General features: G+C 49.1%; 1 protein-coding gene across 2 annotated transcripts in view; it reads left to right on the top strand.

Moving 5' to 3' along the window:
- STK32B (serine/threonine kinase 32B) overlaps positions 1-23,397 on the top strand; it is a 298,005-nt gene that overhangs the window by 99,058 nt on the left and 175,550 nt on the right. For both annotated transcript variants that reach the window (XM_036921132.2, XM_036921133.2), the window contains exon 3: positions 6,068-6,219. In XM_036921132.2, coding sequence (XP_036777027.1) covers positions 6,068-6,219 — 152 coding nt within the window. The remainder of the gene's footprint in view (positions 1-6,067; positions 6,220-23,397) is intronic.

Below are 23,397 nucleotides of genomic sequence, written 5' to 3'. Positions count from 1 at the left end.
GAGAGAGAGGGAGAGAGATAGATGATAGATAGATAGATGATAAATAGATGATAGATAGATAGATAGATGATAGATAGATGATAGATAGATAGATGATAGATAGATAGATAGATAGATAGATAGATAGATAGATAGATAGATAGATAGATAGATAGATAGAAAGAAGGTGGGGATGGGCTTAAGGAACTGGCTTACATCATGATGGAGGCTGACAAGTCCAAAGTCTTCAGGACAGGCTGTCAGGCTGGAGACCCAGAGAGAAGTACTGTCCCAGTTCAGGTTCAAGGCCAACTGCTGTGGAATCCCTCCTGGTTTGCAGATGGCCGTCTTCTCCCTGTGTCCTAGTGGTCTTTTCTGTATGTGTCTGTGTCCTGTTTCCCTCCTGGAGGAGATGAGTCTTTTGTTCTGTTCAGGCCTTTCCCTTATTGGATAAAGCCCACCCACATTATGGAGGCAATCTGCTTTACTCCTAGTCCATCGATTTACATTCATCAAAAATTAATTTCATCCAAAAGCCCCTTCACAGACACATTAGAATAATGTTTGACCACATATGTGGGCACTGTGGCCAGAATATTAACCATCACAACAGATGACTTTGAAACTGTTCTGAGGTCCTTCTTGGACCAGTCCTGCACGTCTCTCCAGTGTTCTCTGCTTATACATTCAGGGCATGCAGGGATGATGGTCATAATCACACTAAAAATGTGTAATTTAGTAAGTACTTAGCATGTGACCCTCATAACCACCCATTAAGATAAGTAACTCCTACCCCCATTTTACAGATGAGAAAACTACTAACACATGCAAACAGGCACCATGGCTTCTTTCATCTCTGCACTCCCCGAGGGGCTGGGCGCTCTGCCAGTCATGCACTACCCTTTCCTAAATAAGAATTACCCGTTCATTATCAGCCAGCTGCAGGTATCAGCTCGATGCCTGCTGCGTGCAGACACTGTTCAGTCCCTGAGGATGGGGCAGGGAGTGAAAGAGAGCAGTCTCTATTATCATGGGGTTCACAGCAGTCAGGGAGACCAACAAGATAAAGCAGTAAACCAAGAAGCATGCTCAGCGACAGGAGCTGGGCAGGGTGAGGGAGGAGACAGGGAGGAGGGGTCCAAGCAGGTGTTCGCCCTTCCTCATAGGAAGTTCAGGATGCTCACCTGATACGATGACCCATGAGCGGAGCCTGAAGGAGGAGAGCACCCAAGCCTGGGCATGTGGGGAAGAGCATGACAGACCGGGGAAGAGCATGACACACTCGGGATGGCACAGAGGCCAGTATGGGAAGCCAGCAAGGGGGAGAGCAACAATTTGCTTAGAGGGGGTTGGGGCCCGGCCAGGTGGGGCCCAGCAACCCCTATTGTGGGGCGGCTTTGCTTTGATTCTTGAGCATTGTTTATCCCATTGAACCCCGAGTTCCTAAGGGAGTGTCATATTTTCTTGATTAGCATGGTTCCAGGCCCATGGCAGGCATTTAATAAATGGTTATTGAGTAAAATGTTCACCTAAATGAATATTTTCTTGAGGCCAATTTTTGATCACTCCAGTAAGACCACCATTGGTCAGAGCCCACAGGGGCTTCCTGTGCTGTGAAAAATGATCATATGGTTTGTGTATCAGATGAGTATTTTCCCAGCAGCAAGAAACAGAAAATATACTTAATGGTGGCTTGAATAAAAAGGGGATGTTTTTTCTCACGTAACACAAAATCTGAAGGTAGATGACTCCATTGTAATAGGTTCAGCATCTCTGAGATGCCCTTGGCCTCATGGTCACAAGCTGCTGCTGCAGCCCCAGACATTACATATGTGTTCAAGGTAGGAGGGAAAAGAAAAGTGGTGCAGGGGAGAAAGGTAGTTATTCCCTTCCATCCAAAAAGCAAGACTTCTGGAAGCCTCCAGCAGACTAAAATCTGACTGGTCAGAACTGGCTACTTCTGACTGCAAGTGAGTATTTAATGGATCAGATTGTCTTCTTGAAGAAAATGGCCCTATTATAGAGGAAAAAGGGGAGAATGTGTATTAGGCAGCTAACAATCATTTCTGCCAAAGAGGGTCTTCCTGTCAGATAAGGATAGTGGTACCCAGAATGATCACTCTCTGTAGTGACCATATTTAATTCTGATTTTTCCCCCTAACTGATCATTTCCCAGTATTTTGCTTCTGCAAGTATAACCAGAGCTCTTGAATGTCACACCAGCTGTTTATTCATGCAACAGCATTTGCTAACTGCACTTAGAGAAGGTCAGCAGTTAGGGAAGAGCAGGCAGGCCCGGCAGGCCCGTGGCGGGCAGCACCAGGCTTTGAGCTGAACGTCCTGGGTTCCCAGCTCATCTCTGGCCTCTCTGACTCTGGCGTCATCTGGCCCCCAGAGCCTGGCTTGCCTGAGCTGCGAAACTGGGGTTGGAGTCTTGGCCACCAAGAGATGCAGCCACACAAGGACTTTCCTTAAAGGGTCCAGTAAGGTGCACATTAGACTCTGCCAGACAGCTCTGAAAAATGCAGAATCCCGGGGCCCTCGCAGACCTCTGGGTGTGCTGCTGACTGGCACCCTGAGCTCTCTGACGGCACGTCTGGCCGGAGACAACTGGTTACCGGCCCCATGTAGGTTTTTAACACACCTTAGCCCCTTCTCTGCCGACTTGGGATCCCCCCAAAATTTCTACTGTTTGCTTGACACCTGCCTTTTACCACAAATCACCTGAAATCCATGCTAGTATTTATTTATTTTCCCCAATAAATTGTAACTGATAATGACAGCATCAGTTCTAATTGAGTTAGACTAATGAGGAGTGTTAATTGGGTGCTTGGCAGTTCAGCAGTTGGGTGGCTTTGGCCACATTGCTCAGCACCGCCTGGTTAACGGCGACCTCAGGCAAGAAGGGCTCCGAGCTGCCCTGTCGAGGAGCTCTGGGGCGGCTTGGGGCCCCTGCTTCTCTGTTGAAGCTGAAGGGCTCAGCCCCCTGGGGCAGTCGCCTGTTGCCGGAGTGCTCATCGTCCTGCTAGAACTCCGGCCACAAACCCCCAAGGCTGACATACTGGCTTTTCAGCCGAGTCCCTCAGTCACGTGCTTGTCATGGGATTTTGAGCTGGGAAGAGCGGAAGCCCCTCCTTCCCTGTGATCACCGGGCACCGAGGACCACTGACCTGCCTGCGGCCGCACAGGGCATGGCGGTCCTGGTCACAGATGAAACTCCAGGCCCTCTGTGGACTCCAGCTCAGACCTGGAGGTTAGGAGGAGTGAGGCAGGGAAGGCCTGCAGGAAGGGTATTCAAAGCACAGGGAACAGAATCTGCTCATGCTGGGAGTCAAGGGCCAAGGAGACAAGTTCACCTGTCTGAGCCCCTGAAAGCTTGGGGACCAGGCAGCACAGCCCCTGCCTTCAGGGTGCCTGGGTTATGCCCGTCAGACAGTAAACAAGGACTTATAATCCAGCAAATGAAGCAGTGTGGTAATAGGGGCTGTGGAGCCCACCGGGATGCTGAATACAGCCTCCAAGGGTAAAGGGAGGCTTCCTAAGGAAAGCGGTGAACGGGCAGAGTCATGTAGTGGGTGGGAAGGCCGGAGAGGGAAGTGAGGCGGGGAGGAGGTGGAGGTGGAGGAGTTCTTTAAAGAAAGTCTAAGGGTTTGAGGTAGTTGTCATGAAGGGCGTATGTGTGTGAGTATGTTTGTGTGCTGTGTATGTGAAAGTGCGTGTATGTATGTGTGTGATGTGTGCATGCTGTGTGTGGTATACGTGTGTGTGCCATGTGTGTATGGCATGTGTGCCGTGTATATGTGTGCTATGCATGCATATGTATGTGGTATGCATGTGCTGCATGTGTAATGTGTGTATATGTGTATATATGTATGTTTGTGTGGGATGTGTGAGTGCTGCGTGTGCTCACTGAGGTATGTGTGCATGCACACACACATGTCAGAGGTGACATAGGCATGGAGGGCTTTGAATACCAAGATACAGACATGGGACATTTCCTGAAGGCAAAAGAAAGCCCCTCCAGGCCTGCACTCACCTTTCTCAGAAGCCCCTACTAGGCCAGGAGACATCTGCAGAGACCAGAGCAGAGGTGGAACCCGCTGGGCAGGCAGCTGTTACAATGAAGTTTTCCTGTCTTGGAAATTTCAAGCATTACTCTCTAAATACCAGGCATGGCTCTGGTCCCAGGGGCCCATATGGAGAGGACACAGGCCACGGGAGTGGCTGGAATGCGAATGCTGGGAAGCCCGCACTGAGCTGGCTCGGCTCTGGGAGCTGAATGCACGCAGCTCCTCCTCATTCGCCCGGGCTCAGGGTTGAATCCAGGCTCAGGCCACCACCTCACCAGCCCAGTTCTGCTGGGAGCCCGCATGGCCTCCTTGCTCCCATGGAGACCTGGCTGCAGGCTGGGAGGGTCAGTCCTGACGCCTGCAGTGCAGGAGAGTAGGGAGCACAGCGCTGCTTGGCCGGGCCCATCAGCCACAGGGGGATGGCCTAATGGATCTTCACAGGCTCTTAAGTTTCCTGTAGCTGCTGTAAAGAGTACCCCAAGTGATGGCTTACAAGGACAGAAGTTTGTGCCCACTCAGTTCTGAGGGCATGAGGGCAAAGTCCGTTGCAGGCCTCTCTGCAGCTCAAGGGGTGCAGCAGTCCTGGGCGTTGCTAGGCATGTAGATGCATCGTCTCTCCCAGCTCTGCCCCTGTGGGTCACGTCACCCTCTCCTCTGTACGTGTCTTCTCCCTTCTTTTCTCCTGTTACAAAGATGCTGGTTGGGTTTGGAGCCCACCCTGATTCAGGACGACCTCATCTTGAGATCCTTAGTAAATCCACAAAGACCCTTTATCCAAATAACGTCACACCCCCAAGCTGTGGGGGTTCAGGACCCAGCCATCTCTCTGACAACAGCTGCTCAGCCACAACCTCACTCTCCTCTGACTTTTCTCATTCCCTTCCCTGTGCCTCCATCACCATTCCTGACAGAAAGCCTAGGGGATGCTCCTAAGTGTCCCCGCTTCCTCGGTTCTGTACCATGAAGGGTTCAGCCCCACCACTGCAGCGAGCCAGCAGGAAATGCCACCCTGGCACCCAGGCTGCTTGGCTCCCTACCTGGGGGCAGAGGCATCTGTGACCCTGTGTCCTGGTGGGCAGGCCTCGTCCACAGCTCCTGCCCTTCCTTCAGATGAATCCTCAGGGGGCTGTGATGGCAGGGCAAGAAATCATCAGCATAGCTGCCGTCTCCCGGGGGCCTCCACCTGGGAGCTGCCTCTGCACGGGTGGCCCAGGGAGGAGTCAAGGGTCTCACCTCTGTTCAGCACCTGTCAGGGGCCCACACCAAACCACACCCCCATGGGCATTCCCTTCCACGTCCTCAAAACAGCCTCTGCCACAAGGACATATTGCCCCCATTTTACTGATGAGTAGACTGAGGCTCAGAGACGGTGGGTGCCTTCCTCATGATCACACAGTAAGCTGGACTATGAGCCCTTGGTTAGAGTGGCCCAGAGCCCCAGCTCTTTCTGCATCTCCGTGGCTTCCTGGCAGACCTTTGCCTCCACCCAGGGCGTTAGATTTGTCTTGGGCCTCTTTCTCCTTTCAGCCCTTCTGCCTCCTGGTCATGTCGACTCAGTCGTTGCTACCAGCCTCGCTTGGCCAATGAGGAAGCAAGGCCAGTGGGGCCGGGATATGTGTGTGCCAGGCGGCCAGGAGAGCGAAGGTGTATGCTGAAGTGGGAGGGCCGGGGGATACGGGTGGGCGCGGGCACCATGGACCTCAGGCCTGCAGACTTGGTGCGTTTCCGTTTTCCTCCTGGGCTGTGAGCTCCTCGAGGGCAGGGCTCCTTCCCTCTCCTCTATCTGCAGCCCCTTTTCCAGCACTTAACACGGCCAACACTAGGTGTTAGTATTTGACGCGCTGGTGAATTGCACCCACCCCTCCGTTCTACAGATGCCGAGAGGTCGTGGTGGGGCAGGACCCACCCCGCTGATAAGTTTTCAGAACAGACCCTTAAAGCAAAGAGTGGAAACGCAGTGAGGGGCTGACTTGTCGGCGATGCTGGCCTGAATGCTCTCCCCATTGGCTGTTGCCCAGGTGTGCATCGTGCAGAAGCGGGACACGAAGAAAATGTACGCGATGAAGTACATGAGCAAACAGAAGTGCATCGAGAGGGACGAGGTCCGCAACGTCTTCCGAGAGCTCCAGGTCATGCAGGCGCTGGAGCACCCTTTTCTGGTCAATCTGTGGTGAGTGGCTCCTCCCGGCGCCCTGTCGGTCAAATGCAAATACGGCTTTGCTGGAAGGGATCTTCAGCCTTGTAGAGAGAGAAAGGAGTGAAATTTTCTGGGTTCTAATAGTCTCCTGAATATTTTGTAGAGTACATTTTCTGATGAAATCCACAAGCATATGCTTAATTTTAATTTTAATTCTGGTCTCTTACCTGATGAGTCAGAGTTGGAAATAGACTCAGAAGAGAAGGTTTTGGTAGATCCGAGAAAATGTGGAATGTTATGGGAGAATGCCAGTCTTCTCAGAGGGGGGTTAACATTTTAGAAAGTCACACCCTGAGTGTTGATGGCAGGGACTCAGGATGGCTGCCCGGAGGGGAGATGCTAAATTCCAAGTTCTGAATCCGGCCACCAATGCCTGGCCATAGTCCACATTCTGGAATTTTCTCTCCATCACATCCCCGGCTATTAAATCTGCATCGTAGAAATGCCACCTGCGGGTGGATCCCGGCTTCTGGGCCTTTGCAGAGACATCTCCCTTCCTCAAACTTCCACCTCCCTGCTTCCGCCAGCGTCCACCAGCCAAATCCTGTACACATCCCTTCCATCCAGGTGAGGAGGCACCTGAGCCAGTAAACCCCCCAACCCACAGGCGGGGTCAGCGCCCACGGGGGAGCCACCTTGCTCTGCGCTTGACCCACCCGACACAACCTTTTCTGCCTTGAACCCAAATCCATCAGTTTACTCTTCTGTCCCTGCAAAGAAATCACTCGCTCCTTGAGGGTAGAGGCTATTTCTTGGTTCTTGGTTTCTGGGAGTCTAACACAGCCTGGTACATGGTGTGGGCACTTGCTAAATGTTCCCTGAGCTGGATTTCATTGAAAGGGAGAGAACAGGCTATTCTAGGAAACAAATTCTGTTTCACTCTGCACCTCGGTTGACTGAGCGTTGATCTTGAGAGCATCACAGGTGACCCCTGATGGGAAAGTCTAGTCTAGCCTGTATTCCTAATACAGAACCACCAGCTATTTCAATTGCCCTTCACACTCAGAAGCACCCCGAGCATTGGGTGAAAAAGCGAGGAGGGATACCGATTGTCCTGTTTGACAAAATCAAGGCCGGTCTGGCAGATGTCACAGACTTGCCCATTTCCATGGGGGAAACCAAACTATATGTTACAAACTAGCATCTGAGCAGTAAGTTCAAGTTCCTCATGTCTCTAGGCAGTGAGCCAAACACTTCAATTGTTTATGGGGAGAAAAAAACCCTTTGTGTTTTGATTACTGCACAAGCAAAATTTTTAAGAGTAAATTCCTAATCAGAAGAGCAACATATGTTCACTGCAAAATACAGAAAATAAAGTACATAAGAAGGCATCAATTATCCAGAAGCCGACCACCCCTAGGTCGCACTTCAGTGTGTAATTATTTTTGTAGTTCTCTTATACAAATATGACGTTGATATAAAAAACATGCATAATAATTTTGTATTCTGCTTCTTCAAATTAATAGTCTGGTAGGAGCATTGTGTCCTGTTATTGCAAACTCTTTGTTAATCATTTTTAATGGCGACATAACATTCCACCAAGGAGAAGTGCAGTAAGACATCTAACCTTTCTCCTGTCATATGGGTTATTTAGGGCTGTTTCCAATTATTTTGTCACTGTAAATAATGCCAAGACATATACCTCAGAGCTTAAACTTTTTCAAGTTAGATTTCTTAGAGGGGCAATGGGGTTGGATGTGTGTCAGAGTGTGTGATGTGGGCTGAAGGTGGGAGATGGTGTTGGAAGGCCCCTTCTTCAGCACCATGTTTCAATGCTCTCTTCATGATCTCCAAGACATCAGCGCATGAGTGAGACCCCCTTTGGTAACAGGAAAACACTGGGCAGATAAGAAAACTCTGCAGAGGTTGGGTGCTGATGGCATTGTATTTCCATCGTAAGCAAAAAAGGGCTGCCTGATGTTGGAGCCACCTGTCACATTGTTGCCTCAGTTTCTTTACCTGTTAATGGTGAGAATAATGTCCTGTTTACTGCTAGGACTGTTTGGAGAATAAATGGAGAGGAAAAGACATGAAGGTATATTTTCTGTAATGAAAATATTGCTCCCTCCAAGAGATCGTGTGTGTGTGTGTGATGATAGCCGGGTAATGGATGACGTCCCATCACGCGCTCTCTCTGAAGAGCAGGAGTTCTCAATTCATTGGTCAGTACTGAGTACTTCACATACTGCATGGCTCAAAATTGACTTAGTTATAGGAGGCAGAAACTTAAATTTGCTCCCCTGAAAAAGGGAATTTATTGGGTTTTATAACTACAAAGTCTAGCATTCCTGCTGACTTCGATCTCTTTCCGTCTCTCTCCTGCTTTCCCCTGTGTTAGCTTTATTTTCAGAGCCACAATTCACTGGCCACTGGTCACTCCAATTTCTCCTACTAGCTGAAGAGCCCCAGCCAAGGCTGAAGGTCAGGGATGGGGGTGATTGACTCAGCTGGGGTCATGTGCCTGTTCCTGAAAGCAGTGGGGAAGGGGACAAGAGGCTGGTCCCCACCCTGAGTCTAGGAACAGAAAAAGAGGGAGAGATGGAGGTCTGCAGAGGGAGGCTGGGAGCTGTTTCTGGGAAACAGCAGAGGCTGTGCCCACCATGTCATGGGTACTTGCTACCCATGCCCTGTGTCCTTGTTCCTTCACCACAGCCCTTACCCTGAGGGTGTGGGCTCCCTTTCTCAGGAGGAAGAGTGGGGCTCAAAGCAGCTGGTTAGCTCACCTGAATCAATTGAATTTCAGTTACACTGAGACCACCCCACTGTGCACCAAGGTTTTCAGTTCTTAATAGGGAAGTGACATTAACACATAGTGGGTCCTCGATAAGTGTCTTCTCTGGCTTCTTTAATCATCCTAATGGCCTCCTTAGATTCCAATCATCCTAATAATATTGTTGCCATTTTACAGATGGGGTAACTGAGTCACACCCCAGCAAGTGCAGGGAATGGGACCTGAACCCAGGCTGTGTGACTGCATGGCCCACACTCGCTGCCCCTCCACTGCAGCTGCTGTGCGAAGGCCCTGGCCTCCCCGGCTCAGCCACCACACCCCTTCCTCCCTGCACGGCCTGGGCCGGTGTCCGTCTGGCTGCCTTCTCCCCCATGCTGGGAGGGAGCACGGTGAGGCCTTGCTCTTGGGTTCATAGGCACTGTGCTGCTTCACATCAATCACTCATCAGCTTGTCGTCACATGACACAGAGGGTGAGTTACTGCAGCTTGGAAACCCGCACTGTGCCCTTCTCATTCTTCTTTTTGCTGACGTGCTCTATGACCGGCAAGGCAAAGGCTGGGCATTGATTGGTTTCCATGGCAATCTTGCCTCTAAAGAATGACTGATGTGTACTCCCAAGCCTGTGATGCTCTGAGTCGTCAAGGGCAATATTTCCACCTGTTCTAAAGCAAAGAGGTCTTGTGTTCTTGGGTTTACCACAATCAGGGCAAAAGAAAAAGGAGATGGAAAGTCATAGCCCAAAGGGTTAGGGGGGTGCAGGCGGGAGCCCTGGAGGCCTAAGGGTGGGCCAGGAGGGGAGGGGTGGGTGCAAGGAAGGGCCCACGCTCTGGCTCTGAGGTCCCATCTCCCAGGTCCTAATGACAGTTCTGCCTCTTGCAGGCTGTGAGGCTGTTGTGCACTGGATCTGCCCCCCAGAACTCACACCCTGAAGCCGTAACCCCCAGAGTGACTGTATCTGCAGTTCGGGTCTTCAGGTGGTTATCCAGGTTAGGAGGCCGTTAGTGTGGGGCCCTGATGCAAAAGGACTCTGGCCTCATAAGACGATGAAGCGTGTCTGTGCCATGTGAGGCCACAGCAAGAAGGCCCACGCATCAGGAGGAGGGCCTTCCCCGAACCCAGCCGTGCAGGCACCTTGGTCTCAGACTGCTGGGTTCCGGAACTGTGAGAAAAGGAACTTCTGTTTCTCAGCTGCCCGATCTATGCTATCTTGTTAGGACAGCCTGGGCAGACTAAGACAGAGGCTCTGGGAGCAAATGGCTTGTCCTCTCTGTGTCTCAGCTTCCTTACTTGTAAATAGAAATAAAAGGGTCGATGCGCCATCAGGCTGCTATAAGGACCACGGGGGTATAAGGCTCACAGGTGTCCGCGAGGTCCTGGGCCTGTGCAGCCACCGGGCCGGAGCCTCCATTGCTGCCCATGTTATTAGCCCTCACCCTTCAGGGGCTGGCTGGATGACCTACTGCTCTGTCCTTCTCTTCTAGCAGTGGACATGAGGACATGCTGGCCCTCGGAAGAGGTGTCTTAAGTTTTGAGGCACTAGACTTTCATCCTGATTAAGTGGGTGGGTAGGCAGGGTAGGTAGTTCATTCATATTTTCATACTGTATTTTCAAAATCCATTTCTACTCACCAGATTGGATATATTGACTATGCTGGCTGTTTAAATGGTTTGTTTCAAATTGGGCAGGTGCCCCCCCCCCCCCACTGCCCAATTTACCGCTGAACTGACTGTGGGGATGAATACCTGGCAGGATAGGATGAGAACAGATACCTGCAATCAGTTCAAACAGTTCTCATGGCAGTACCTAGAACTTCCCCAGCGTTAAGACACAGATCTCTGCGTGCCCTTCTGAGCCAAGAAAGAGCCCCTTACGTTAGTAGCTGCTTTTTAAAAGGGCTGAGACCTTTGGTTAAAGGGAAACTAGGTAAGGTATTTAAAGGTGAGGCTGCTGAGGCTGAAGCAGGGAGGCAGGAAAGGAGGTTGGGAGGAGAAGAGAGAAACGGGGAGCTCCCCAGGGACCCTCTGATGAAGGATTACAAGCCCTTATAAATAATCACCAGTTGCTGAGCAGCCTCATTTCCATAAAAACAATCATCTTTGGCCTTGACTATTGCCCCGCCTCCCAATCAGCGTTTCAGTGTTCAGCCACAGTTACTCATCAGCAGTTTGCCTACACAGGGCGTCTTAGCTTGGGCCCCCTTACGGATTACCATAGCCTGGGTGGCACACGCAACAGAAATTTATTGCTCACAGTCCTGGCGGCAGGGCGCCGGCAGGTGGGTTTGGGGTAGGCCCTCCTCCTGGCCTGCGGTGACAGGCTCCTTGCTGTATCCCCATGTGGCCGGGAGACCGGGAGCTCTCTTGTCCCTTATAAGGACATTATTCCCAGCATGAGGTCTCCATCCTGATGACCTATTTACCTCCCCAAGGCCCTGTGTCTGAATAGCATCACGCTGGTAACTAAGGTCTCCACGTCTGAATTCTAGGGTTGGGGCGCATTTAGTGCACAGCACAGGGCGAGTCTGATCCAAGTGCCGATCTGTATCCCTCTGTGTAGGACGCTGCAGTGGCTCCTGAAAGCCCGCAGAATACATGTCCCCCAGGAACCTGGCCGCCAACATTATGTGTCTCTCCTGCCAACACCCACCCCTGCCACCATGGTGGTCCCCTTTTGTTCCAGCCACACGAATGGATCAGTGGCCCCTGTAACAATTCATCTTGTCAGTTTCATCTCTCCAGGCCTCCCTTCACACGCGCTCTCCTTCTGCCCAGCACACATCTCCGCTTTCCACAATGAGAGCCTCTACTCATTCTCCCACGGCATTCCTTCATTAAGTGGGTATTTATGGGGCCCTTAGTGGGTACCAGACACTCAGTCCTGATTTCCAAGGGCACAGAGATGAAGAGGATCCACATGGTTCCTGCCCTCTTGGAGTTTACAGGCTTGGCCTTACATCCACCCGTGTCCCCAGTGGCAGTGCCTCTTCCAGAACTGCTATGGTGCAGGGCAGCTCGGGTACGCTTGCTGTGTCCTCCACCAGCAGCGAGCTCCTTGGGGAATGGGACCATAGCTCATTCACCTCCGTAGTGCCAGTATCTGACGTTCAAGAAATTAATTCAGTCAATGACCTTTGATGTGCCCAACACCGTGCTCACATTGGTGACAGAGCAAGGCTGATAGTCCTCGCTGTCTTGATGGAGTTTACAGACAAATGGATAGGCATTAAACCAACAGTTAATCATATTCTTTACGTCTTGAGTGGTCTCTGTCCTTTAGGGTCCTGCGGTAACAAAAATGGAGAGATGATAAACATCCTCGATGTTGTAGGGATCAGGTGATATCCTGGTCCAGCCCCGACACACAGGGATGGAAAATGCTCAGGGGGGTGGGTTCCTAGCTTCAGTTAGTAACGCCTCTTCAGTCTCCGTGCCTATGACAACTCCCTTAATAAAAGGGGACAGGAGGTCTTTCCCAGGGCGCTTTACTCATCCTTTACTGTTCCAGGATTTGTCTTCAAGTCCCTCTTGTGCTTTTAAGTTGCTGGAGTTCCCACATTTTGTTTTTAAATGGCATAGGTTTGTTATGGGGGTAGGGTTGGGGTCGTGAGTGTCATTACAAGAAGTACCAGGGCACCCAGAGGGTTGGCACCGACCTGTGGAAGGGCTGTGTGAAGAGCAAGGGGCTGTGCTGTGCGAGCCAGGGCTCAGGGCAGGTGGGGCTGGGCCCCGGGACTGGCCCTGGTGAATCAGATGATTCCGGAGGGTGAGGGGGGAATCCAGCGCTAATCAGGGAGGGCGCAGGGTTTGCCCAAGGTCACATGGAAGAGCGGGGACTTGCCTTGAACTGCTGGAGGTCATGGGGTGCTCTGCTTTCCCCACTTTCTGCCACAACATGACACTCCTTGTGCCCATTTCTCTGATAGCTCCTCATGCTTTCCCGTGCATTTTTCTATAATCAGGACTGACCTTGGTCCATGGGGAATGATTAAATTCATGCCGTATGTCTGCAATGCCCCATATCCTGTTGGTAACAACTGCCCTTTATGAATCACATGCCCTGCATGGCTCTTTTCCTATTAGATCTTGATTGATCCTCAGAACTGTCTTGCAAAGTGGAAGTTATTATCCCAGCTTACAGTTGGAGAAGCTGAGAACTGGTGGGTTAGGAAATTTGTGCGAGATTACATAGCTGATAAGAGACAACATTGGGATTAAAAGCAAAAGTGTGGCAGTAAATCCTGAACAATCAGTTATCTGGAAGGAAACAAAGCAAACCGTGGTGGTAGAGCTGGCTGATTTCCATGGTGTAAATACTCCCATCGTGGCTGGCTGTGCACTGAATTAGGCCGTCTTCCCAGAAGTCACACGCCGAAGCCCTCCCCACAATGAGATGGTATCAGGAGGTGGGGTCTTTGGGAGGCAATCAGGTCACGAGGGTGGGGCCCTTATGGGTGGGATTAGTGGCCATATAAAAGAGGCCTCAGGGGCCCCCTCACTCGTTCTGAGGACACGGCAGGGCGACACCACCTGTGGGCCAGAAAGCTGACACTCACCAGGCACCAAATCTGTCCACACCTTGATCTTGGACTTCTAACACCCAGAACTGTGAGCGATAATTTCTGCTGATTATAAACCATCCAGTTGATGGTTCTATATAGCACCCCGAGAAGAGACCATGACATGGTTATTTCAAGCTAACATAGTGATGTCAGCCAGCATGCAAAGCATCTGGAAGTCTAGTGATGCTCAGGAGCCAGCCACTGCACCCCAAAGCATCTGTTCTCTCTACCCAGCTTCTGAGAGCGGGGCCCCTGGGTTATCCCCACCAGTACGGAGGTGAGGAAGGGAGGAGCTCCACCCGAAGGGAGGCTTGAGAGGAATGCAAAGAGGGAGGGTGGTGACTGCATATGGGACAGAAATGGGAAGTGGGGAGTGCCCTCCCTTCCTGGGATGGATTTCTTGGAAACCCTCAGCTGTCCAATGGGAATGACCCCCCTTCCTTCCACGCTTTGTGAGGGGTAAATCAAATGGGACACAGTGGGTCAAGGCCCTGGGGAAATGATAATTTGTCAGCGAGATGTACATTATTATACTTCCTTGAGCAAAGCTGCAATATTAGTAATAACTTGCAAATTCGGAGAACAGTTTCTGTGCATGAAATTGCTAGCGGGAGGCAGTGAATGCAGTTTTACCTGTAAGGACTGCAGATAAAGCCTACGGATGTTCAGTGACCGAGCCATTTTATGTTATGCTCACATCCCGAGAGACATAAAAATTGCATTCGAATGTCATACATTTCAATGGGAAGTACTTGCCCACTGTAGTGGCTTAATTAAATTGGAAACAGCGGCACCCTTTTTCCTCAAGTTTTTGAAACTCACACGGCAGCCTCCCTGATGCTCCTGGGACATCCGAGCTGGCTGTGGCCCCACCCCAGGTTTTTGCTCTTGATTCTTCCTCTGCCTGGGATGATTTCCCCTAGACACCTGCCCCTTCACGTCCTTCACAGCTTTATCAAGGGCCACGTCCTATTCAAACTCTTTCTCTAACCACTCCATTTAAAATTGTTCCCCTCTCCCCCTTTGGCAGTCCCTAACCACTAACGCTCTTTCTTGCTTTAGAAACTATGCACTTTCACCTCAACACACCATACATGTTACTTCTCTTTATCTTGTTTTCTATGCTTCCTTTGCACACACACACTCTCTAGAGGGGAGAAGGGAAGCTGGCTTCATGAGGGCGGGACTCTTGTCTGCAATTTCACTGCTCTGTCCCCAGCCCTCAGAAACCTGTCTTGGCATCAAATAGATGTTCAGTAAGTACCTGCTGAATAGATGAATCAACGGAATAAATGTCCCCCACAGATTTTCTGCAGAGAGCTGTATGAGGCCGCCCCACAGGGTTTTCTGCTCATGCGGACCCACCTCTGACCTGGAAACCAGAGCCAAAGCAAACCCTTTAGTCCTCTTGACACAATAGAACTTACTTCCCTAATTTCCATGCTGACTGAACTAATGGGGTTTCCACCCCTGTACCTTTGATCCAGAGGGACTTTGTGATGCTGAGGAAGGAACCAGACCTCTTATATTCTCATGGGTAATGGTGGTGATCTAATCGCTAACATGCATTAACCACCTGCTGGGTACCTGGTACTGTGCCAAGTACTACCCACCGGTTATGTCCTATTCCTCCTTCACCTGGGCCCTACCCAGTGGGGAATTTGCTTCTCCATTTTGCAGAGACAGTGGAGGCTCAGGGAGGTTGATGGCCAGTGAACGAGTGGACCGTGCACTGGATTAGCGCCACTGTATGTGCTCTGCCCACAGTGCCACACTGTCTGCGGACCTGGGTTCGCTAGTTCAACACCAGGAGGTATTAGGCACCCGATCTGTGCCGCACACGTCCCGAGGGCTGGTGACACGCAGCATGAGATAGACTTGGCCTTACCCACGTGGAGATCCCCTTTCCTTGTCTAAATAGGGAGACAGGCAAGAATTAGATAATTAAAACAATATGTATCATTTGAGATCCTGGCAGTGCTAAGGAGGATGCATAGGAAACTCTGGGACCGGGAAGTAAGAGGAAATGGCCTCCCTGGGTTTCATGGCACAGCAGGTCCCCACAGCACATATGATTACAGATGAGGAAACTGAGGCTCAGGGAGGCTGAGCAATTGTGCAGGGCCCTGATATTAATAGAGGGTGGAGCTGGGATTCACACCCAGCCTGACTCCAGAGCCTCAACTTTCTAGGATATGGCATCATCTTCATTTTTCTAGCTGATGCCATAATGGCTGTTGGAAATTGTGAAAGAATTTCAGGGGCAAAAGAGAGACCTGCCACTGGGATCTTGCCCACCCTCTGAACTCTGATACTTGCTTCCCCGGGCTGCAGTTTTCTCAGCTGTGGACCAAGGGCCTCAGATCCTGTGCACTGGATTCCTCTCAGTTCCCACAGAGCCCGGGGGTCAGGGAAGTTCCTTGGGGTTCATGAAGTCGGGAAGTTCACTGGGACTGATGGGATGGATGTCTAGGAACCCGGCCTCTGCCTGTCTCCTGCATTCCCAGTACTTCTGTGCTGGTGTCCTGAACTTGGTTTCTCTTAAAGTGTTTGCTGCTTAGCCATTTTGACAGACAGTAGCCTAGAGTGTCTGTCCTGCTCTGTGTGTCTGCGATGTGCCAAGCTGAGAACTGGGCCCAATTGTAGCCAACTTTGGTAAGCAGGGAGGGGTGACCCAGACTGTCCAATCAAATCTAAAGAATTAGGGGCTTAAGGAAAATAAATCTCCACTTGTAAAACTAGAGGCAACATATTCATGTTTAAAAAAAAGTGCTCCATTCCACATCCATGTTAGCCCCTGTGCCTAGGCTGGTGACAGATGCTGCTGGGACGGGAGAGACGGCTGTACGTGCTCCCAGGGCCACAGGGTTCCCCCACCCACCTGCCCAGCAGCAGCCTCGCAGAGCCGCAGGAAGTCCGCTTTCTGTCCAGGTAGCACAAACGTGTAGAAAACAGAACGTACAAACATCCCCTGTCCAGCAGGCCGACCTCACTGATCAGTGGCCATCTGTGAGAAGATACGGGGACCATTGCTCCTGACAAATGTGTGAGAAGGGATTTCAGGGAGTTTGCTGACTCAAAAACCAAGTATGTTTGCTGGTTGTCGACAGACTGAACTGGAAACCTACAAAAGGCAGCCACATTCAGAAACCCTCCTTGGTCAAGGCCATCCCTGCAGAGCAGCTCCCCCTGGAGGCAAGACGCAGATCCTTAATCCCTCCTCTGGGTCCCTGCAGCACGTGGCCTAGAGATGGCCGGTCCTACAGTTCCCCCATCTGAGCATCTTGCCAGAGGGGCCACCGCTTGTTCATTCACTAGAGGCAGTCCCCGGACATGAGCCTCACCCAGCTCCTGAACTCTCTCTGTCACGTTTTATTTATAAGACCCGTTTCCTCTCCGCTGCTGAAGCTAGTGTGTTTGTTCATTTCTTTGTAGACTTTATCCAGAATGAATGTGAGCTCCCGGAGGCTAGAGACTTGTTTGTCTCTGCTGTTTCCCAGAACCTAAAACAGTATCTGGCACATGTAGGCACTTGATAATATATTTGTTCTGTTGAATTGGATGTTTGCCCTCAGTTCATGGCTTGGGACAGTAGATTCTCAATGGATGGAAGAGAAAAAGGAGGGAGGGAAGCCCGGAAGAACTGTCGGAGCTGCCTGTGGTTCCTTAGGGCAGGACAACACTTTGCAAACGTATGTGCCAGAGCAATGGAACGATGCACTCAAATGCTTCTTAATCTCAGAAATCCTTTTCAACTTTGATTTTAATTATTTTCTGCATAATTTGTAACAGAAGTGCATTTTCTCTTTGATTGGCAGGGCATGCACCTTTGATTTGCCAGTATGTTCTTCAAAATTGGCCTAAGGTGGTTTGCTGCCACTGAAGTGAGGAAATGGGGCGTTTATAAAATATATTTCTATCAGATTTGTGTTTACTCCAGACTTTTAGGCCACAGTTTCCTCTTTTTCCATGTCTTTCTTTTTATGCTGGCCACCTGGCACTCCCCAGACACATTGCAACCAGAGAAAATTCTGTTAAAATCACCCTGCAAAGTGATTATCCACTTTCCAGATGAGAAATTGATTCTGTGACATCATGGAGAAGGATGTTGGAAAGGCCTCCTGATGGTCTCTCAGGGTTGCATGTGCACCAGCTTCGTGTCTGAGAACCACCTGTATATTATAGATGTAACATTTTTATATCAACACACCTTCTTATTTAAGTGAACTTGATCTTTAAAACTTGATATTACTCCTGCAAGTAAAAAGCTAGCTTCCGTTATCTTAACTAGAAGGTGACCCTAAGAATATATACCATGCACAGTATCATTAAACTCTAACTAAATCCTGTTGCCTGCTGAGGTTGTGAACCTGAGACTGGGTCTTTCATTGTTTGAAGTGGAGACTGACAGGTAGCAAAAGAGTGTGGAAGACAGACTGGCATCATACCCAGACTTTCTTCTCCATTAATCAGGATGGCTGCACAATTAGAATTGGAGTGAGTAGCTTTCTTGCTCGGCCCCTAATGGCATTCAGTGCCTTGCCAGAAGCATCAAGGGTCATCTCACTGGTAGCACCTGTGATACACAGCGAGCACCCTGTGACACTGGACGCAGAAGGCCCGTACAGGCCAGGTACCACTCTGCAAGGGTTGTACTCTTTCTTTCCCTCTCCGCCCTTCTTTCTTTCATCTCTTTCCTACCTATACTTTTGTTCCAAAAATGACTTACAGCCACTAGCACAACATTTTTTAAATGCAGGAAAAAATGTATTATTGCTAAGTGAGCAAACAGAAGGAAAAGTGAATGTGGAGAATACAGGGAGGGACAAGGCAGCTCGGAATCAGTCCAGCGCAGTGTGGCACACCACCCCACCGCTCTGGGGCGGTCACAGCGCCTCTTGATCCAGCAGAAGTGGTGGATACCATGGCCGATACGATTCCCCTTCCCCCCATTCAAAGCCCATTCGAAGCAGCAGGTACCCAGCCTGCCAGGACCACAATTGGTTTCTTCCCATGAGCAGGTGGGAGAAATGGTCCTTACCCTTGGTTCCTTGGGCCCAAGAGCCATGCCAAATCAGGACTCACACACTCAGATGCCTGTAGGGACAGGCAGGTAACTCATGAATGAAGACATTGGGAGTGAGGGGCATTAGGGAGTGGTGGGGAGTGTGGTAAACAGCCCATGCTGCTGCTGGGCCTGGCACAGAATCACCCTGTGGGAATGACAGAGGGCGGGAGTTGGAAGAAGAGCTGGTCAGGGGCGTCCAACCCCATGGATCACCCACTGTCTGTCTGACCCTCTGTCACCACCTGTCATCTTTTTGGTCCCAGTTGGCTGCACGGCGTGGTGGCAGATAGACCCATGGTTTTCAAACTGAACTCTGCTGAGTCCTTTTAGTAGCTGCAGGGAGACGAAGCATAGACAGTGGGCAGATTCCTGTGGCTCAGGCCTTCCATCTGTTTCTCATGACTGTCACTTTCTTCAAACCATAGGTCATCATCAGAACTTACCCTACTTACTTTTCTGCTCAACTGTTTATTCACTTCCTCCTCCCATATGGATGCGTCATTTCTGGGCCACAGCACGTGATCACAAAGAATTCACTCCAGAAATATTGGTGGAATGAATAACTGAATGAAGAGTGAACGTATTCTACTCTTCTAATAGCTCTGCCTCTTAGCTACTTCCCTTGCTTGGCTGCATTGACACCCTTGAGGACGTTACCCTCTCGTTCTTGTTTCCTTAAGAGTTTTGGTCTTTGGAATTGATTTCCAATTTTGTCAGTTGCCTTCTGAAGAATCATCGAATTGCTCAGATCTTCGGTTTCTTTGGTCTTGGAATATGGTTAATTACATAATTAAATTTATCAACAATGCAGCATCCTACCCAAATAAATCCCCCTTTGTTATGTTTTATGGTAGAACTCGTGTTGGTGTTCTTCATCAAATAACAGTGAAACAGTAGCACTATCTAAACTTCACAGCATTCTTTCTGCACGTCAGCTTCTCTTTAAAATGACTGACATGTGCTGTCTTGTGTCATCCTAACCAGTAGTCAGGCTGGACCGTTCCTACTTCACAGAGAGGGAACGTCACGAATTCTCTATCAAATGAAGGCACGGTGCCCAGCAATGGTTACATCTCAAAGTTAGCTATTATTATGCTGCCAGAACTTTGCCTGTATCTCTGATTATTTGCTTGGAATACTAATTCCTAGAAGTCAACATACTGGACAGAAAGGTTTATTGATGTATACTGTGAAATAGCATTTCTGAATGTGACCACTTGACAAGCAGTTTCTACAAATGTCTTTTTCACCTCCTCTCCAGCTAATTTGTTGGTAAAAAAAAAAAAAAGATGGTACCGTCTAGTTGTTTTAATACACACATCTCTGGGTCCCAATAAGACTGATTTTTTTTTTTCCAGGAGATTGTTAGCCAATAGTTAATAAAGGCTTTCTGAGTGAATATTTGAGTTGTTATTCTGAATGAAGGAAGCCATTGACTTCACTGTCTGGGGGAAGGTCACTCTGGCAGGTGTGGGGGCAGAAATGGACCCCTCACACTCCCACCCAGCACAATTGGCCACACCAGCCACATGTCATCCTGACGTTCCAGGGGGTGAAGACATCATACTCTACCCAGGATCTCAGGAAGCAGAAAAGAGAAAAGAATCTCTAGGCAGAGGGACAATGTGAGCAAAGGTACAGGAGCTCGGCCTTCACGTCACACCCAGACACTGCCTCCTACTGGTTGTGTGGGAGGCATAATGGCAGATCTTGGTGTCAGGCTGGTTTAAAATTCCTGCTGTGCACGGCATTGATACAAAGGTGGCTAATTCCATCTTTCCCTCCTAATTATGCACTTTTATATTAGATGCAGCGAAAGGGAAAATCAGTCTAAACCTCTCTGACGATTTCCATTTCGTCCACACCCTTGAGGTCTGTACTGGAAGTAATGAGATTTCTGATGAACCATGAGCCAGTCACAGGTTTTGTGTCTGGATCTTGGGCCTTATGGAAATCATTTATGGGACATTACAATTTGGGTAAGTGGCATAGGATGCTCTTTTCAACCACAAGTCCAGCTAAAATCAGGGGCATACAATGAGAATTATTTTAATTAAGGATGCCAGATGGTTATTTGTACAGAAACAGCCCAGTGAGGCAGGCCAGTGTACATCAACATTGTGCAGAAATCCTAATACGGTGTAGACAGAAGTGGTACCATGGGAGACTGTTCTAATGAATAGACTAAGTGTCTGTCATTAACATATCTTTGTTGCTATGTGACCATGTACTCCTGAATATTTGAAAACCTGTTAGTAGCCTATGTTGTTTTGAGCTGGTGCTTCCAATCTTGCTTAAATTTATAAATCAGCTCCTTGAATGCTTTGTTTTGCCTCTCTGAATCACTGCATGTTCCAAATTAGTGGAGCCTTATTCTACCTCTTTAAATTAAATTTGCTCTTCACTTCTCTTTGGTTTTCCAACTTTACTAAACTTTACAACTCACATTGTGTTCCACAAATTCTGGACTTCTTAGTGCCAGCCTCCAACACCAGATGGTTTCAGACAGTTGTCCAGATCTTTGCATTTGCTGTTTCATTTTCCTGAAATTTTTCTCACTCCTGTTCACCTGGTGAGCTCGTATTTGCACTACAAAACCTACCCAACATTCATCTGTGAAGTTTCCCCTGATTTCACCTGAATGGTGCCTGTTCTGAAGTTAGTGCTTAGAAAAAAAATCTGCTTTCCTTGAGGAACAGGAATTCTTCCTCATTCTGACAATGATATTTGTGTGTTGGCCTTGTCATTCTCTTTCTTCTGATTGAAAGGAAGTTCAAAGCTAAACTGTTTTAAAGAGGCCACTTGTACCATAAGAAGAGAAGACTTCAGACAGGTAGCCTGAATCTGAATGTCAGATCACTGGCTGCAGGACTTGGGACAAACTATTGAGACTCAGTTTCATCATCTGTAAAATGGGACTAATCTCTAGTTCTTAGATTTTATATGTATTTTATTAAGTGACAGAATGCCTACGCTCCTGACATGCTGAAGAACATTGATTCTTCAATGTGTGCATTCCTGCTTCATTTTGATCCGTGTGTCTTAGTTCTTCCTTTTTATTGCTTTGCATTCTACTTGACATTAACATTCCTTGGTCCCAAATATCTTTCTATTTTTATAAACATTTCCTTTTTTCTGTTTATCTTATAAAACATCTCAAGTCACTGTGGAACTGACCAAGATATACTGAAATAACCTATTCTATTTTTAAAGTGGTTGAAACCCTCCTACACGTAGTTTGTGAGGGAGTCACGGTGCCCAGGACCTCCTGTGCTGCTTTTCTCTTCCAAGGTTGTGGTGACGGAACAGACCCACAGGCATGCAGAGCCAGATGGGTGAGCGCTGCTTTGTTAATATCTTGGCGAAACCCCCTCGCCTCATTGCACGATACTGCCAGAAGCACGTTTGGGAAGTCTGGCGTGCGCTCAAGGCCGAAATGGGAACTTCTTAACCCAGCACAGATCTAGATGTGGGGATCCATGGACTCAGATATAGCTGCGGAAATAAGAAGAGCTGTGGCAAACACAGCCTGAGTGTACTTACCCAAACACCCCCTTGATGATTCTGACTTCACAAGTGTCAGATCATTGGGGTGACTTTACCAACTGTGGGTACTGGACCCCACTCGGGGGCTTTCAGTTGAGTTGAGACCAGGCTCAGGAATCAGTGACTTGAAAGCGTCCCAGGGGATTCTAAGGTGCAGCCAGGGTTGAAAGTACTGAGCCCGAGATCCTTAGCACCAGGTGGTGTGCATGGAATATGCACAGAAGCAGAGACCTGACCCCTCCCTGTGACTCTGTGGATGAAGGAATAAACAACAGAAATGTACGCACACACTTGCTTTTTGAGGTTTAGCAAATGTATTTCAGGGTCTGATCAATTGGGTGGGCATCGCCTCCCCTTTTAGGGAGATGTGAGTGGAGAGGAGAGAGACAGACAATGTTCTCAGTGATATTCTGGGGTGGGAGAGGTATGAGCTCCCTGCTGTCCAGAAAAGCGACACTGCCCATAGGAGACACCTGTCTGAGGGTGCAGTGAGCATTGCTTCACCCCACCTGCACTTGGGAGGCCTCAGTGCTGTGGGTTTCCACTAAGGAAGCTATCAGCCCACTGTCTCACTTTAATAAAAATGCCATTTGATACCCACACTCTACTTGGTAACTGGGGTGCCAAATGTACCCTCCCAGTTAACTGTATCCCAGTCTTAAAGTATGAGGAAATACAAGAAATGGAAGCAAAGTTTGCCTGTGCAAGGCACCTTTGGGGAAAAGTCAGTAGAGTTGCCCATTTTCTGGTGTTGCTTGAGCCTATCAGCAAGAAACATGGAGCCCTCCGGCCAGGTGAGGCTTGCGGTCCCTGAAACAGAATGATCTTCAAGGTGTACGACATACGCCCTGGCCCCAGGGCTTGTTCCTCCCACCTACTCCCAATTCTGTAACTCCAGGACTCTCCTTTAGGTGCAGATTCAGCTATTACTGTTCCTCTTGGGAATGGACAACTGAGCTTGGTGCCAAATTTAATTGGCTGCTGCTGATTCCTACTTTCAACACTGCATCTTTCACAGAACTGGCTTATTTCTTCTTCTCAGGCACACCTGGAATACTCTGCCAGACAGGTCATAGGTTAGGCCACCAAACAAGTCTTAACAAATTTAAGAGGACTGAAATCATATCAAGTATTTTTTACCATACATAGTAGTATGAAATTAGGAATCAATAATAAGAGGAAAACAGGAAAATTCACAAACATGTGGAAATTAAACAACATACTCCTGAACAACCAATGTGTTACA

Source organism: Manis pentadactyla, chromosome 5, assembly GCF_030020395.1.
Source record: "Manis pentadactyla isolate mManPen7 chromosome 5, mManPen7.hap1, whole genome shotgun sequence".
Lineage (NCBI taxonomy): Eukaryota > Metazoa > Chordata > Mammalia > Pholidota > Manidae > Manis > Manis pentadactyla.
This window is presented reverse-complemented; position numbering and strand designations above follow the sequence as displayed.